The 15,858-nt window shown below is 47.0% G+C and overlaps 1 protein-coding gene across 8 annotated transcripts in view; it reads left to right on the top strand.

The window, feature by feature from the left end:
• The window catches only part of CACNA1B (calcium voltage-gated channel subunit alpha1 B), a 188,277-nt gene that overhangs the window by 150,254 nt on the left and 22,165 nt on the right, over window positions 1-15,858 (top strand). For all 8 annotated transcript variants that reach the window (XM_058693367.1, XM_058693364.1, XM_058693366.1 and 5 more), the window contains 4 exons: window positions 6,204-6,320; window positions 6,717-6,782; window positions 8,136-8,227; window positions 10,679-10,823. In XM_058693367.1, coding sequence (XP_058549350.1) covers window positions 6,204-6,320; window positions 6,717-6,782; window positions 8,136-8,227; window positions 10,679-10,823 — 420 coding nt within the window. The remainder of the gene's footprint in view (window positions 1-6,203; window positions 6,321-6,716; window positions 6,783-8,135; window positions 8,228-10,678; window positions 10,824-15,858) is intronic.

The following is a 15,858-nucleotide window of genomic DNA, read 5'->3' as shown; positions in this document are numbered from 1 at the left end:
TTGGGAATCATGAGCATATAAGATGGTATCGGATCCATGAGACTGAATGAGGTCAGTAAAGGAGAGAAAAGAATGAGCTATTGAGGTCTGCGATGTGCCAACACGTAGTGACAAAGGCATAGCTGGAGGACAGAGAAGTTTTCCAAACCACTAGCAAAGGTTAGTGTCCAGACTCTGCAAGGCTTTTCTGTGATCAGTAAGAAAAACAAAAGTGACCAAATCAAAAAATGAGCTGAAGGTATTTTAATAAGAAACAGAAATGGCCAGGGGTACCTGGGTGGCTCAGTCAGTTAAGCGTCCAACTTTAGCTCATGTCACGATCTCGTGGTCTGAGAGTTCAAGCCCTGCGTTGGGCTGTGTGCCGACAGCTCAGAGCCTGGAGCCTGCTTTAGGTTCTGTGTCTCCCTCTCTCTCTCTGCCCCTCTCCTGCTCAAGCTCTGTCTCTCCTCTCTCTCTCTCTCAAAAGTAAATAAACATAAAAAATCTTTAAGAAAAAAGAAACAGAAATGGCCAATAAACACAGGAAAAGATGCTCAAGCTTACTTGTGATCAAAGAAATGTAAAGTGAAATGATATTGAGATATCATTTCACACCCTCTGGTTTGTCAAACAGGAATTCTGACCATGCCAACTGGTTAGCAAGGAAGTGGGACATCCAGAACCTGCACAGTACTGCAGGGGTGTCTGTTGGGCAACCTCTTTGGAAAGGTGTGGCAGTCCCTAGAAAGTTGAACATATGCATGCAGCTCAGCACCTTCTCTCTTAGGGACATATGCCAGAGCGCATCTGGACTGGTGACCTGGGGCCACTGTCACACACGTTTGTGGCAGTGTTGTTTTCAGTAGCAGCAGAATGCGCCAATTGTCACGATACAATAACATAGGGAAGCCCACGCACACTGTGAGTATGAGGGTGACCTCCATGTCCAGAGAGGTGCTTCTCACAAACAGGGTTGGCTCACCATGGCTTAAAAGTTTGTCCAAGTCCAAAAAGGCTGCGCACAGTATCGTCCCGTTTTACAAAGGTTAAGAACAGTCAAGTAAAATGCATTTTAAGAGTTTGTGGTAAGACAGTAAAGAGAAGCACTTATTAACACGAATTAAGGGTAGCTACTATGTCCAGGCAGGAGAAAGGGAGACAGGATGGGCTTCAAAGGTAATGGTGACATTCTTGTTTTTTTAAGCTGGGTGAAGGATATATGGTTTTTTTATTTTTTATTATTTTTCTTTAAAATGCGTCTACACACATTTATACATATTCTTTTGTTTATGTGGCATGCTTCACGGTTTTCAAAAATTAATAATCCAAATAATCTGGGCAAAAGTCCAAGGGTTCTCATTTAACACAAAAACGGAGGTTCTTATGTGCCACCAACTGTTGGTGTTGAGACATTGCCCAAGTGTTTCTCATACAGAAATAGTTTGTACTATTGTGGTGTCTGGGAGGAGTAAGCTGGCTGCTGATCCCTGCAGGCCTCCTCCTTGGACACACGTATCTTTGTTTCCCGGATAAAGGGATCCAAACATTGAGCTCCCAGGACACAGCTCTGGGGGTTTCTTCATGTGTATGCGTCCTTGCCAGAGAGGGCAGACTGATGAGAGGGCATCAAGGGTGGGGCGTGCCAGTCGTGCAGAGAGCACGATGCCTTCTAGGGGAGCCTCCCCCTCAGAAGAGGCCCACACACAAGGCAGAGGCCTTCTGCAGTGCAGGTGGCCGGAGTGGCCCAGTGTCTTACTTCAAGTAAGCCCACCATGGCTTCTCCCAGCAGCCTCTGATGCCCAGCAGGGCTGGGGGTAGGGCTGAGAAGCCACTTGGCTTGGAAGCTCCACTGTGCCCTGACCACTAGCACTCTCAGAGCTCAGTCCATCACCCTGTCCTGCCTAGAGGAGAAAAGATGAAAGGAAGCCGTCGTGTGGATTAGTGGTGTCTTTATTTATTTATTTTTTCATCTGTAGTCACTTCATATGTTACTTTGTGAATGTACTTTTTTTTCCTTAGGCAAAAATATGAGTGTCAGTTCCCACCACCAACTTAACAATCAAAACAGAGCAATAGTCTTAACCAGGGTTATGTAGAGAGCGTTCCCAAGCAAGCATAAAACTGACATTGATTTCTTTGCCTGGAAATAAAAAAAATAAGTGTCTGTGAGTCATCTTTGGATTTGCATTACAAACAGGAATGCAAATGAATGCCACCCTGTCTGCATAACCTACAGATTTCAAAAATATGTTTTGATTTGATGCATTTTAAGCAGAATATGCAAAGTTTACTAAAATCCTAAAATTTTCCAGTTAAGTATTCAAAGTTTAAGTTTTTGCTTGTGTTGATGACTCATTTTCTCTTTTGTTTTCTGTTTTTGTTCTTGATTTACCTTAACCTACCTGCTGACTCACGCCATCCAACCAACATACAATGCGAAAACCATGTCTCCGTCTGTATGTTGCGCACCTGCTGCTCAAACATCCCAATTTGTAAATAATACGCAAATATCCATCCATGAAAACATCACATATAGGAAACGGTTGGTTTCGTGACTTTAAACGGTTCTTAAAATCCTTGCTTTGCTTGCTGTGCTCCTGCTCTTTCTTCCATTTCCTGTGACCCCTAGCCACTGCCTTCCTGAGGTGTGTGGTCAGAGTCTGGCGGTACCCATTCCCTCTGGCCTCTTCTCCTCAGTTCTGGGGGTCCAACAGGGGCTTCTGAAGACCCTCCCGGGAGCCATTTGATTTCAGGAACTGGCTTTGGGTCTAGAGAGGAGGTAGGGTCTTCTTGAGTGAGGCGGGTAAGTGGCCAGTCAGTTTTTCCTGTTGGGATTCGCTCAAAATTGGAGGGGTTTAGTAGGACATGAGTTTGGACCTGATCCTGTAGAGTCCATGGTTTCTCTTGCAACATCTCCCTTCTATCTGTCCCCATCATGCGAACAGACAAGGTCAGTTCTCCCCAGTGGCCTCTGATGATGTCTCCTAGAACGTTCTTCCCAGACCTGCCCTTTTATAGGGAATCCTCCCTGGGGCTCAGGGCTGGCGGGGATTTGAGATTCTGTCTACATGATTCAGCAGGGGTTGTATAAGGCCTGACCGAGTAGGAAGAGGGGGTCTGCCCCAGGAGACAGTGGAACACAGGGCTTGTGCATGCAGGCATCACTGATCCTTGTCAGTGTGTGCCCTTGGTCAGGGAGCTTGTGTGGCGTGCAGGCGGCGTGAACTGGGGCTTTCTCCCAGGCCTTTAGGGATGTTTGAGAGGAGAGCGGTTACCAGGAACAGAGGCTGTGACTGGAAATTCACATAAAATAGCAAATAGTTGAGATTCCTATTACAGAAAATCAGTGTTGGTGATAAAGTATTTCACAATTGGAGCAGAAAAGCTTGAGTTTTGAGAAAATGCCATTAGCTGCCACAGAAATCCCAAGCAGTGTGTTCTGCATGGGCTTCGACCCACTCAGGCCTGTTCACAGCCCTGCCCTGTCTGTGCGGGAAGAGCACCCCCTTTGTGCTCCCCCTCTTCGTTCGGAGCGCACGCCTCACCTGACAAGCTGGATACGCAGGGCTTTCCTTTCTTTTCTTCATCATCGTCACGTGAGAAGCAAGGAAGGGTGCAGTTTGTTCCACACTAGCTGGGCCTCAGCGCCAGCGTGGAGTGTGGCCCCCAGCTCACATGCACAGGTCACCCTGCTGTGACCCTGACTCGAGGCTTGATGGTGGGTGCAGGGGATGCCAGTCTGGGCCTGGGGCCAGTTAATAACCCTTTGTGGGGGGCATGTTTCACAATGCCTGGCGCACTTTTAAATCCCTTTCCTCAGTGATTCCTCACTGTCTGGGCACGATGTCCTAATGTCTCTGTCTTGTGAATGAGGAAGCAGGGACTCCAAGGAGCTAGGAACCCTCAGGATGATCAGCTACCACGTGAAGGGATGTGGTGATGCATCTTTGGGGTGCTCTAGACCCTTTGTGATGTAGAGGCAGAGTAAGGAAACAGTAGGTAAAGTAGTAGGTTGTCCCTGGTGTGACAGAAACCATGGACTCTGGTAGGATAAGGCAGGCTGTGTCCACCTCCAAAGGGTTGGCTGGGGCCAGAGGTGACTATGCACAGCCACGGGGAGGCTGCCGTGTGCTTGCTGCCCCGCCCTCCTGCATGCAGTCCGCATGGTGGTTCCTGGCAGCTCCCACCCCGGGTGCAGCCACAGTGTGCTCAGCCTGCCACGCTGCGCTTGGAGTGTCTGTGGCTGCTGTCACCATCCGTCCTCATGGCTCTCAGGGCTGTCTGTCTGTTGCCATCCCCACCCCTCTCCTGGGTGCCCACTGGAGCCCTGAGAAAAGGAGTCTGGGAGGGGGTGGGGTGGGAACTTGAGTCTCAACAAAATATAGTCAGTGACTTGTTGAATGTTGCATTTGTGCATTAAGTAATTTGGGTGAATTAATGCCTTTCCCTGCCTTGTTTGTCTTCCAACCCTTCTTTCTCACCCAGAAGCCTATATTTTTCCCAGTATCTTCAGGAAATCTTCTGGTCTATGCCCGTGGCCTGAGTAGAGTGCTTTGGGCCGGGAAGATGCTGACTGTGTTATAAGACTTGGCCTCTCCAGACCCAACTGAGCAGATGGTTTCAAAGTAGAGACCTTAGAAGAGGCCAGGCACTTGGAAGCCCCCTCCCCTTCCTCTGATTTATTGTCTTGTACAAAGGATTTCCTGGCACTGTAGACAGAGTCCCCCTCCCATCCTTGTGCCCGTCCTCCTGAGGTGCTGGCTCATTTGAGAGTCCTGGGGCCCATGGAGTGAGTGTGGGTGCTTCTCAGCCATCGTGTACCACTGAAATTCTCTCTCCCCAGCACAGCAGGTGAGGGAGCTGTAGGCAAAAAACTTGTGTACACTCCAGGGTCACACCCTGCCGTCCCCTTCTGCCTTCTTGCTAGTCTGGACCACAGTTGGCACCTCCTGCGACTGCCAGACCTCCCACCCCATGACTCCCATGTCCAGCCCTCCAGCAGAGGCAGTCCAGAGTCTCCAGCCGCCCTGGTGGAAACCAAAGGAGCAGACAAGGGCTGGGTTGGGGCCGCCGTTCACAGAAGTATGAGAGAGACTGGTCCCTCCACTGAATGCCTCATCCCAGCCAAGACCAGATGGGCAGTCCTGGAGGGAGGGCACCCAGCTCTCCCCAGGCTCCCAGTGCCTCCTGCACGTGCTCCTCTGCTGCTGCTCTCATTCAACATGCTGTGTTCTCTTTTCTCTTCATTTGACCACTGAATCTGGTGATACGATGTGTCTAAGCCTGAGCTGCTTGCGTATGTTAGAACCCTCAAGTGGCAGGAAGCTGCTCTCAGGCTGTGGGTGGGCACCTGTTTCCTAAGCAGACAGAGGGTGGGAAGCGGCCTGGGTCTACAAGCACCCCCATCTCGTGGATACCACCCAGAGCCGTGCTCCCTGAAAGGGAGGTGCCAGCAATTCGAGGTGCCCCTGGGCCAGGGCGGAAGCCTCACTCCCAGGTAATCTGTGGAGTCCAGAGATAATTGTTTCTTTTTGTGCTTGATTTTGAACCCCTTGGATGAGGGAGCAGTGCTAGTTACCCGGGGATCTCTGGAGCTGAGACCATTTGTGGATTTTGTAAGTGGCTTCCATGGTGTGAGCAGAGTCACCGACACTTACGCCTCCTGTGGTGACTTGTCTGTAGGCGCCCAGAGCAGCCTCAGGGGGAGTGCTTGCCCCTCTGCCGGGTCCCGGGGCTTCACTGACTGTGTGGAGAAGGGAAGGGCCCTGCCACCAAGCCTGGGGTGGGGCCCTTCAGAGGCTCTCAGCGGAGAAGCAGTTCCGCCCAGCGCTCAGACGGCTCGGCTGTGTCCTGCAAGAGGTGGTCGGTGTTAGAGGCCCAGCCACAGTTGGTCTCCTGGTTCCATCTGGCAGCAAGGAGCTACTTCTGAGAACTTTTCTCTCTGTCCCTCCTTGTCGGGTCCAGGGGAGCCTAGAGTGGTGGGGTTTCTTTCTTTGATTTGCTGCATGAGAAGTGATTTGCAACGACAAGCTTTACTTCTGGAAGGTTTTCCGGTGGCCAATTGCCGCTTATACTGTAGAGCAGTGACTTTTTGTTCAGCCTCTCTCTGTATCCACTTTTCTTCAGACCACAGCAAGTCAGGGAGAGGTGGGTGGGGACCAACGTGCCTGCGCTTGCAGGAAGCTGGTTTCCGCAGGTTAGAGAACAGCCTCTCTTCCCTGCAGAACAACTTCATCAACCTCAGCTTCCTGCGCCTCTTCCGTGCTGCCCGGCTCATCAAGCTGCTCCGCCAAGGCTACACCATCCGCATCCTGCTGTGGACCTTCGTCCAGTCCTTCAAGGTGAAGCCCAGGCCCGGCCAAGTGCCCCGACCCTTCCCTTCGTCGTGCACAGTGGTGTGGCCACCCCCTCTCTTGCCACCAGAGCAGCCCACCTCTTGGAGGCTCCTTGTCGGCACCTATTTTCCTATGGTAGTTTATAAATACATTTTAAGTTATCCAGAGAGTATCTTGATAATGCTCACTGACTCTGAGATAAGGTTTATGACCGATTATAGATGAAGAAACTGAGGTGGTCGCCTGGTAGAGGGGCTTCATGGTCAGTGGGGGTGGATCTGTGGTAGCTGAGGTCTGAGTGGCTCCAGAGACCCGGCCACCATCCACTCCGCAGACGAGGCCCAAGCAAGGTGGCCGTTGGGCCCTCCCTGGAGCTGCTCCGTTTCCTGCGTGTCTCCACAGGCCCTGCCTTACGTGTGTCTGCTCATCGCCATGCTTTTCTTCATCTATGCCATCATTGGCATGCAGGTGGGTGTGCCTGCCAGGATGGGGCGCATGAGGGGTTCCTGTGCCCTGGAGCAGAAGGGCACTCATCACAGTCATCAAATGATAACAATGACAAATTGACACTTAGTGATGATTTCTGCGAGCCAGGTATTAGTCTAAGCACTTCATGAACTTAATTCTCAGAAGGGCTGTTCTATCCATAAAGGACACAGAGGTTGGGCACCAAGAGGTTGGATCTGTTGCCCAGAGTGGGGGTAGTAGCTGTGGGAAGTTGCACTGCTGTGCTCCTGAGTGGAACCCCACTGAGCCATTGATGGGCAGGTTTGATTGGGTGCTGGACCCCCGTGGTAGTGGAGCATTGGCACATCCTCCTGGTGCTGAGTGGCCTGCAGAGCAGCAGCTGGCCATGTGGATAGTCCAGAGAGTTGCCCTGATCCTTTAGAGGAAATTGTATATTGCAGAAGAAAAAAGTCAGCAGGATCACATCAGATCGCTATACTGTCCAATTCAGCGTGGATCATTTAGATTGTTTTTATTTTGCCAAAGAACCCTTTGTCAGCTATTTGGAAAAAAAAACATTTAAAAGCCACAAAGCAGTGTTCCAGTTTTAATCCTTTTGACATCTGGCCTCTTTCCAACAGTAGGGTGGGAGACGGGCCCAAATGTTCATGTGTAGTGGGAGAAGCCACTGTCTTAAAGGCTAGCTGAAAACTGATTTGTAAACTCTGTTTCAAGGATTAAAAAGTTCTCCTATTTTAAAATGTGCTGAGATCTGATGCTATTTAAAACAAATCTATATCTTTTCCTGCTTTGGTCTGTGGATGTACAAACTATAAATGTCATTGAGCTTTGTTTTTGGTGAATATGTGATAGTTCATAAATTTTTCAGCCAGATTCCAGATTTTAAGCCAAGTACAATTACTGACCTGTTTTCATTTCTAACCCTGAAACGATATCAATTAAAATGTATAAAAAGCCCATTGTGATATTTGCATAGAAATTTAAAAATAAACTTTCAAGTAATCTCATAGCTATTACCAATATAATTACTGCTTCAGAATCATTGACGAGAGAGTCAACTTTCAAATGCTTACAGCCCATGTCAACTCAGCTCCAGGTTCCACTTTTACTAGGCATGCACACTTGCGTCTGTGGACTTGCTGAGCTGTGGGACATTGACATATTTGGCCTTGGAGAGGGTTCCTCTGCCCTGGAAATGCACAGACACTATCAGAGCTGGAAGCCCTGTTTCCTGCAGCCCCTGCAGTAGTGGTGGTAGCTAAGGGCAGTGTCCTGTGCCTTATGGGTCTTCTGCCTGGCCACAGCTCCTGATGACCCAACAGTATCAGCCTGTGGCCTTCTTTTTTGTTTCAGGTATTTGGAAATATTGCCCTGGATGATGACACCAGCATCAACCGGCACAACAACTTTCGAACATTTTTACAAGCCTTGATGCTGTTGTTCAGGTGTGTTGTTTGGGAAGTCAGCCCACGCTCAGAGGCCTCTCCACCCAGGATGCACAGGGTGTGTGCTGACCCACGGGGCTACCCAGCTTGTGCTGGCCTCCCCTCAATGGACCTTTCCAGCTTCTCCCCTCTTTTCGTTGTCCTTTCCTAAGGGTTCCTGGGCTTCAGTCAGCCAGAGCCCCGTGTTAGTCTGACCTCCACCACCTCGTCTCTGATCCCTGACAGCGACCAAAACGCCTCTAGCAAGGCTGCAGCTGAGAGTCTGGGAGGACAGAAGGTGCCCAGCAAGGCCTTTTTTCGGTGTGCTGGCCATAAGCTTTCCGTCTGTTGGCCTTGTTGATTATGGTGATCTGTGGGATCAGGGGGAAGCAGAGCAGTGGGAACCCCTCTTGATACAGAATGTGCTACTCAGTGACCCAAGGAACTCAGCTGGCCAGAACTGCTGGTCTGAGTGCACCTCCACCTGCCCCCATGGCTCACAGGACTGCAATTCTCTAGGCCCCAAGTCAAGTGCCAGGGTGGACTCTTGAGGGCACAGAGCTTGTTTTTGGCCACAGCTCTCCCCCCCCCCCCCCCCCCCCCCGCCGCAAAGGTGTGCTTGGGAGCGCTTGGTGCCAGCTGCTGTTCTTAGGCACAGCACACCCTCTGTGGATTGGAGGCTGTTGACCATGCTGGTTTGAGGGCTGAGGGGAGAGGACTGAATGTGTCTCCTTGCCTCCAGAGTCTCTTCCATTTAACCAAGCCCACCACCGTGACCCTGGGAGCGAAGGAAGGAGCTCTTTTTAGTGGCTTGTGGAGGAGGGGTGCTGACATCATTCCCTGCCTGGTGCCCCTTCATAAGGTGTCCACACTGGTGTTTATGTATGTAAATGCATCAGGCTGCTGCAAGGCCTGTGCTGGGGGATGCCCAGCACCGCTAACCCCGTGCAGTGCACTCTGGGGCATGGGGAAGTTCTTGTCTGGAGGGAGATCAGAGCCAGGTCTGCTTTGCTGAGCTGCCTGGAGGGAGTGGTCTGACTCTTGTTTTTTATATCAGACGGACAAGTGTCCTTAGGCCTACGCTTTCCCCAAATAGAATCATTTCTCTGGATTTTAGCTATTATGTTAATTTTATCTCTTCATTTATTAATGTCCTGCCTTTGCTGCAAGAGTTGAGGCAGGCCTGTGAAACCAGCCTTAGTTTTAAGTTTTTGTTCTCTGAGATCTCTTTTCCTCCCTGATCTCTATGTCACACGTGTACACCAGTGTCAGCCAGGCCTGGCACAGGGCAACTGCTCTGCAGGAAAAGGCCCCTACCCCTAGCCATTGTCAATGAGGAGTGGGATCTACCTGTGCCCACAACTGGCCATAGAAGCACACCAAATTAGGGAGACTCAGGCCTCTGGTCTGCCTGTAAGTCTCGTGCACATCCTGCCCTTGTGCTGGCTGCATATCCAGGGACAAAAGTCCAGGAAGAAGGGTTCTCCAGGGTGGCCACTGAGGTTGGGGGTTGTTCTTGGTGTGTTCAGGAAACAGCAGAGGCTGATGTGGCTGGAGTGGACTGAACAGGGACCACTGGGAAAGAACAGGCAGCAGGTGACACAGAGCTGTGGGAAGTTGAGTGTGAATTTTGGCTTTTGCAGTGAGACAGAGGTTGGTTGAGAGAAGTGACCTGATCTCACCTGTGTTTAGTGGGCCCACTGGGCTGTTGTGTGGGGAGGATCAGTTAGGAAGCTGTTGCAGCAGATCAAGGGAGGTGATTGTTGCTTAGCCCAGGGTGGTGAGAAGTGGTAAGATTCTGGCTGTTTTTTCATAGTAGATGAGGTGATGAATAGAGTGTGGTGAGCAAGACAGGAGGCAAGGATGGCTGAGGCATTTTTGTCTTAAGAAACTGGAGGGATGGAGTCACCATTTTTTGAATCAAGGAAAGCTGGGTGGAGGGGTGGGGGAGAGACCAGGAAGGCTGGTGGGCTCTGTTGGCTTTGAGGTAGCAGAGAGCCATGAAGGGGCGCTCACCATGGTGCTGAATTTTGGCGCCGTGCCTTATTTTCAGTCAATAGTTCTTTCTGAGTTAATGATCAGCCCTAATGCCAGAGGATTCTTTTCAAGAAGCATGCATCTCTTGGGGCGCCTGGGTGGCTCAGTCATTTAAGAGTCCCACTTTGGCTCAGGTCATGATCTCGCGGCTCGTGGGTTCAAGCTCTGTGTTGACAGCTCAGAGCCTGGAGCCTGTTTGGATTCTATGTCTCCCTCTCTCTCTGCCCCTCCCCTGCTCATGCTCTGTCTCTGTCTCAAAAATAAGTAAACATTAAAAAAAAGCAGGTGCTTTTTACCCATACCTTACACGTGAGCAGGTTCTCTGCGGGAGGGAACCCAGAGAGGGTGTGCACTTGAACCAGCTCTTCTGAGATCCCTTCCCAGGCGGGTCCAGGCCTTCCTTTATGGGCCTCATAGCTCTGCCATTCTTCTCAGGAGTGCCACTGGGGAGGCCTGGCATGAGATCATGCTGTCTTGTCTCAGCAACCAGGCCTGTGATGAGCACGCCAATGCCAATGAGTGTGGGAGCGACTTTGCCTACTTTTACTTCGTCTCCTTCATCTTCCTTTGCTCCTTTCTGGTAAGTCCTGGTCACTGTGCCCATGTGTCCACCTGTCTCAGTCCATCCTGGGTCCCCCTACATCTGTGACTGATCCCTGATACTGATTCATGTCACATTACAGGCTGATTCCATGTTGATGGTCCTGTATCCCCTGAACTGATGACCTCACTAACCCTAAAAGGACCCACCCTGTGATGAGATCCTGTGGGCCTTGCCTTTCCTTCTTAGAAAGGGTTTAGATTTTCCATGGGACAGTTGTCCCTTAGTCTTTAGCCTCTGCCATGGTGCTGGGATACAAAGAAGCATCACTCCAGCCGTTGTGCCTGGGGCTGATGAGCCTCAGGAAACTGGTGGTTGGAGAGGTCAGTGGACTAGGTCCTAGGAGTGTGGATTTTATTCCAAGCCATCAGACACCGCTGGGAAACTTTGAGCTGGGGCATGACACGATCTGCGTGATGTTTTAAAATCTTGCTCTGGCTCTGGCTTCTGGTCAGGAGAGGCTGAAGAGTGGTCAGGGAGATTACTGGAGGTAATAGTGCCTAGAGAAGTGTGGGGATGAAGGGAGTTGAGGTGCATTTTAAAGGTAGAGCCAACATGACTGATGATTAAACACAGGCGTGAGAGAAGAAAAGAGAGGAAGTGTCGCCTGTGGTTTGCTGGGGTGGTGGAAAAACAAGCCCTGTGTGCTGCCAGCGGGGATGTGAGGTGGTGCAGCTGCTGTGGAGAACAGTAGGGTGGTTCTTCAGTAAAGTGAAAATAGAAACACAGTATGATCCAGCAGTTCTGCTTCCGGGTGTATGCCAGAATTGAAGGCAGGAACTTGAATAAATATTTGTACGCATACGTTCATAGCAGCATTATTCACAACAGCAAGAAGGTAAAAGCAATCAGAGTGTCCAGCAGCAAATGATTGGTAAACAACATGTGACGTGAACGTACAAGGAATATCATTTAACCTTCTAAAGAGAGGCCGTTCTGACATAAGCTACAATACGAATGAACTGTGAAGTCATTATGCTAAGTGAAATAAACCAGTGAGAAAAGAAAAACACTGTATGGTTTCACCTTTGAGGTCCCCCGAGCAGTGAAGTTTTAGAGACGAGGACAGGATGGTGGGTGCCAGGGGCTAGAGGAGGAGATGGGAGTTAGGGTTTAATCAGGACAGAGTTTCGGTTGGGGAAGATATAAGAGTTCTGGGGCTGGACAGTGGGAATGGTTGCACAACAGTGTGAATGTGCTTGATGCCATTGAACTGCACACTTACGGGTGTTTAAATTGATAAGCTTTTTGTTATGCATATTTTATCACAATTTTTTAAAATGATATTAAGAAAGACTTAACCTAAATCCTATTCAAACTCTTTGAAAAAATAGAAGAGGAAACACTTCCTAACACATCCTGTGATGTTGGCATTACCCTGATACCAAAGCAGGGAAAGATGCCCCAACAAAAGAAAACTACAGACCAATATCCCTGATAAATAGACAGTAAGAATCTTGAATAAACTAATTCCAACAACACGTTAAAAGGATTATATACCATGATCAAATGGATTTATTCCAGGAATGCAAGGATGCATTTTCAACAAATGAAAATCAACCTATGTGATGAGGAAAAGACCCACCTGATTATCTCAATAGATGAAAAAAAAAAAAAAAACATGTGACAAAACTCAATATCCTTTCATGATAGAAACACTTATAACATGATGAAGAACATTTATGCAAAACGTATAGCTAAGATGTATTCAGTGGTGAAAGACTGAAAACTTTTCCCCAAATACCAGGAACAAGACAAGGATGCCCAATTTTATCGCTTCTATTCAATTCAACATTGTGCTGGAAGGCCTAGCTAGAGCAGTTGGGCCAGAAAAAGCAACAAAAGGCATTCAGATTGGAAAGGAAGAGGTAGAGCTATCTCTAGTTAAAGATGATGTTATTGTATATATAGGATATCCCAAAGAATACACACATGTGCACGTGCGCGTGTGCACGCACCACACACACACACACACACACAGTACTAAAACTAATAATTGAGTTAAAGTGTCAGGGTACAAAATCAACATACAAAAATCAGTTATGTTTCTATGCAACAGCAATAAACAACCTGAAAATGGGGCACCCAGTTGGTGAGCATCCGACTTCGGCTCAGGTCACGATCTCGCAGTTTGTGGGTTTGAGCCCCGTGTTGGGCTCCCTGCTGTCAGCACGGAGCCCACTTCAGATCTTCTCTCTCTCTCTCTCTCTCTGCCCCTCCTGTGTTTGTGTGCGCATGCTCTCTCTCTCTCAAAAATAAGTAAACATTAAAAAAAAAAAAACACAACAACCTGAAAAGGAAACTAAAGAAATAATTCCATTTCCAGTAGCATCCAAAGGGACAAAATATCTGGGAATCAATAAATACCCATGGAAATGAAACACTTGTACATTGTGAACTGCAAAATATTACTAAAATAAGTTAAAGATGACCTAATTCAATGAAAGGACATGCATGCCCATGGATCAGAAGACTCAATGTTAGTAAGGTGGCAGTATCCCCACAAAGTGAGCTCCACATTCAGTGTGATCCTTGTCAGAGCTCTAATGGCCTTTCTGCAGAAATGGAAAAGCTTATCCTCAAACTCCTTTGGAATGGCAGGCAACTCCAATTAACAAAAAAGATCTTGAAAATTAAAGACCAAGTAAGAGGACTCATATTTCCCTATTTCATAACTTACTACTATAAAGCTATCATAAATCAAAACAATGTGGCTGAAGACACTTTTCCAAAGAAGACATACAGATGGCCTACAGGTACATGAAAAGGTGCTCGACATCACTCATCATCAGGAAAATGCAAATCAAAACCACAGTGATCTATCACGTCACACCTTTAGAATGGCTTATCATGAAAAAGACAAGAGATAGCAAGCATTGGGAACGATGTGGAGAAAAAAGAACCACCGTCTAGTATTGGTAGGAATGTAAACTGGTGTAGCCACTATGGAAAACAGTATAGAGGTTCCTCAAAAAATTGAAAATAGAACTAAAATATGGCCCAGCAATCCCATTTCTGGGTATATATCCAAAGGAAATGAAGACGGGATATTGAAGAGAAATATGCACGTCCGTGTTCATTGAAGCATTACTAACAGTAGGCAAGATACGGAAACAACCTAAGTGTTCATCAACAGATGAATGGATAAAGAAGATATTATACACCACACACACACACGCACACACACACACACACACACACACACATACACTGGAGTATTATTCAGCCATTGAAAAGAAGGAAATCTTATCATTTGTGACAACATGGATGGATCTTGAGGGCATTATGCTAGTTGAAATAAGCCAGACAGAAAAAAGACAAATACTGCATGGTGTCACTTGTATGTGGAATTTTTTTTTGTTGTTGTTAAGTCAAATCCATAGAAACAGTAGAAAAGTTGTTGCCAGGGACTAGGGGGTTGGGGAAATAGGGAGAGGTTGGTAAAAGAGTACAAACTTTCATCTATAATATGAATAAAACCTGATGACGTAATATCAAACATGGTGACTAGAGTGGATAACACTGTATTGTATAATTGAAATTTTCTAAGAGGGTAGAACTTAAATGTTCTACCAAAAAAAAATGTGATCTATATGTTAATTAACTAGACGGTAAGAATGCTATATATATCAGATTGACCCAAAGTACACTTTAAATATCTTATAATTATGTCAGTTATATATATCTCAATAAAGTTGGTGGTGGGAGGGGGACACTGTGGTATTGGTATAGCCCAGTGAGGTGGGATTGAGATTTCTGACGTAAGTCCAAATATGTATGGACAATTGATTTTTGACAAGGATGCCAAGACTGTTCAGTATGGAAAGAATAGTTTTTTTAAGAAATGGTGAAGGAGGTGTCTGAATGGCTAAGTCAGTTAAGCCTCCGCTCTTAATTTCATCTCAGGTTATGTTCTCAGGGTTGTGAGATCAAGCCCTGTGTTGGGCTCCACACTGGGTGTGGAGTCTGCTTAAGATCTCTTTGTCTACTTCTACTTCTTTCACTCTCTCTGTCTTAAAAAAAATGATGAGGAGACAACTGGGTATCCACATGCAAAAAAGTAAAGATGAACCTCTATCTCACCACATACATATAACTGAACTCAGGATTGAGGAAAGACTTAAATATAAGAACTAAAACTATAAAACTCTTAAAAGAAAGCATAGAGGGCAGATCCTCATGATCTCTGATTTGGCAAAGGAAGGATTCCTAGATTTGACCCCAAAATCACAAGTAACAAAAGGAAAAATAAATTGGACTGTGCAAAATTAAAAACTTTTGTGTATCAAGAGGGATTATAAAAAATGTGAAAATACACTCTAAAGAATGGGAGAAAATATTTACAAATCACATATTTTATAAGGGGATAATATTGAAAACACATAAAGAGCTCTTAGTACTCAACTAAAAAAGGCAACCATACAAAAAATGGACAAAGAATCAGAATACACATTTTTGCAAAGAAGATATATAAAATGGCCAAGAAGCACATGAAGATATTCATCTTTGGTCATTACGGAAACTCATATCAAAACCACACACTCCCTTCACACTCATCAGAATGGCTATAATAATAATTTTTTAATGGAAAATAACAAACATTGGCAAGGACTTGGAGAAATAGTAACGTTGTACATTGTGATAGGAATGTAAAATGCAGCATCTTCTGTGGAAAACAGTTTGGCCAAAAGGTAGAAAGAATCCAGATGTCCGCCGGTAGATGACTGGGTAAATAAATTGTGGTATATACCTACTATGGAATATTATTCAGCCTTAAAAAGCAGTGAAGTTCTGACACATGTTAAAATATGAATGAACTTCACAAAGTCATGCTAAGTGAAAGAAGCCAGGCACAAAAGATCCTATGTTGTATGATTCCTTTTATATGAAATATCCCAAATAGACAAGCCCCTAGATACAGAACAGAGATTGGTGATTGCTGGGGAAGAGGAGGAGGAAGGAATAAGGGAGTGATTACTTAAGGTACAAGGTATTTTTCTGGGGTGATAGAGAA

Source organism: Neofelis nebulosa, chromosome 12 (genome assembly GCF_028018385.1).
Source record: "Neofelis nebulosa isolate mNeoNeb1 chromosome 12, mNeoNeb1.pri, whole genome shotgun sequence".
NCBI lineage: Eukaryota > Metazoa > Chordata > Mammalia > Carnivora > Felidae > Neofelis > Neofelis nebulosa.
The sequence above is the reverse complement of the archived record's forward strand: the minus strand, read 5'-3'. Positions and strand labels throughout refer to the sequence as shown.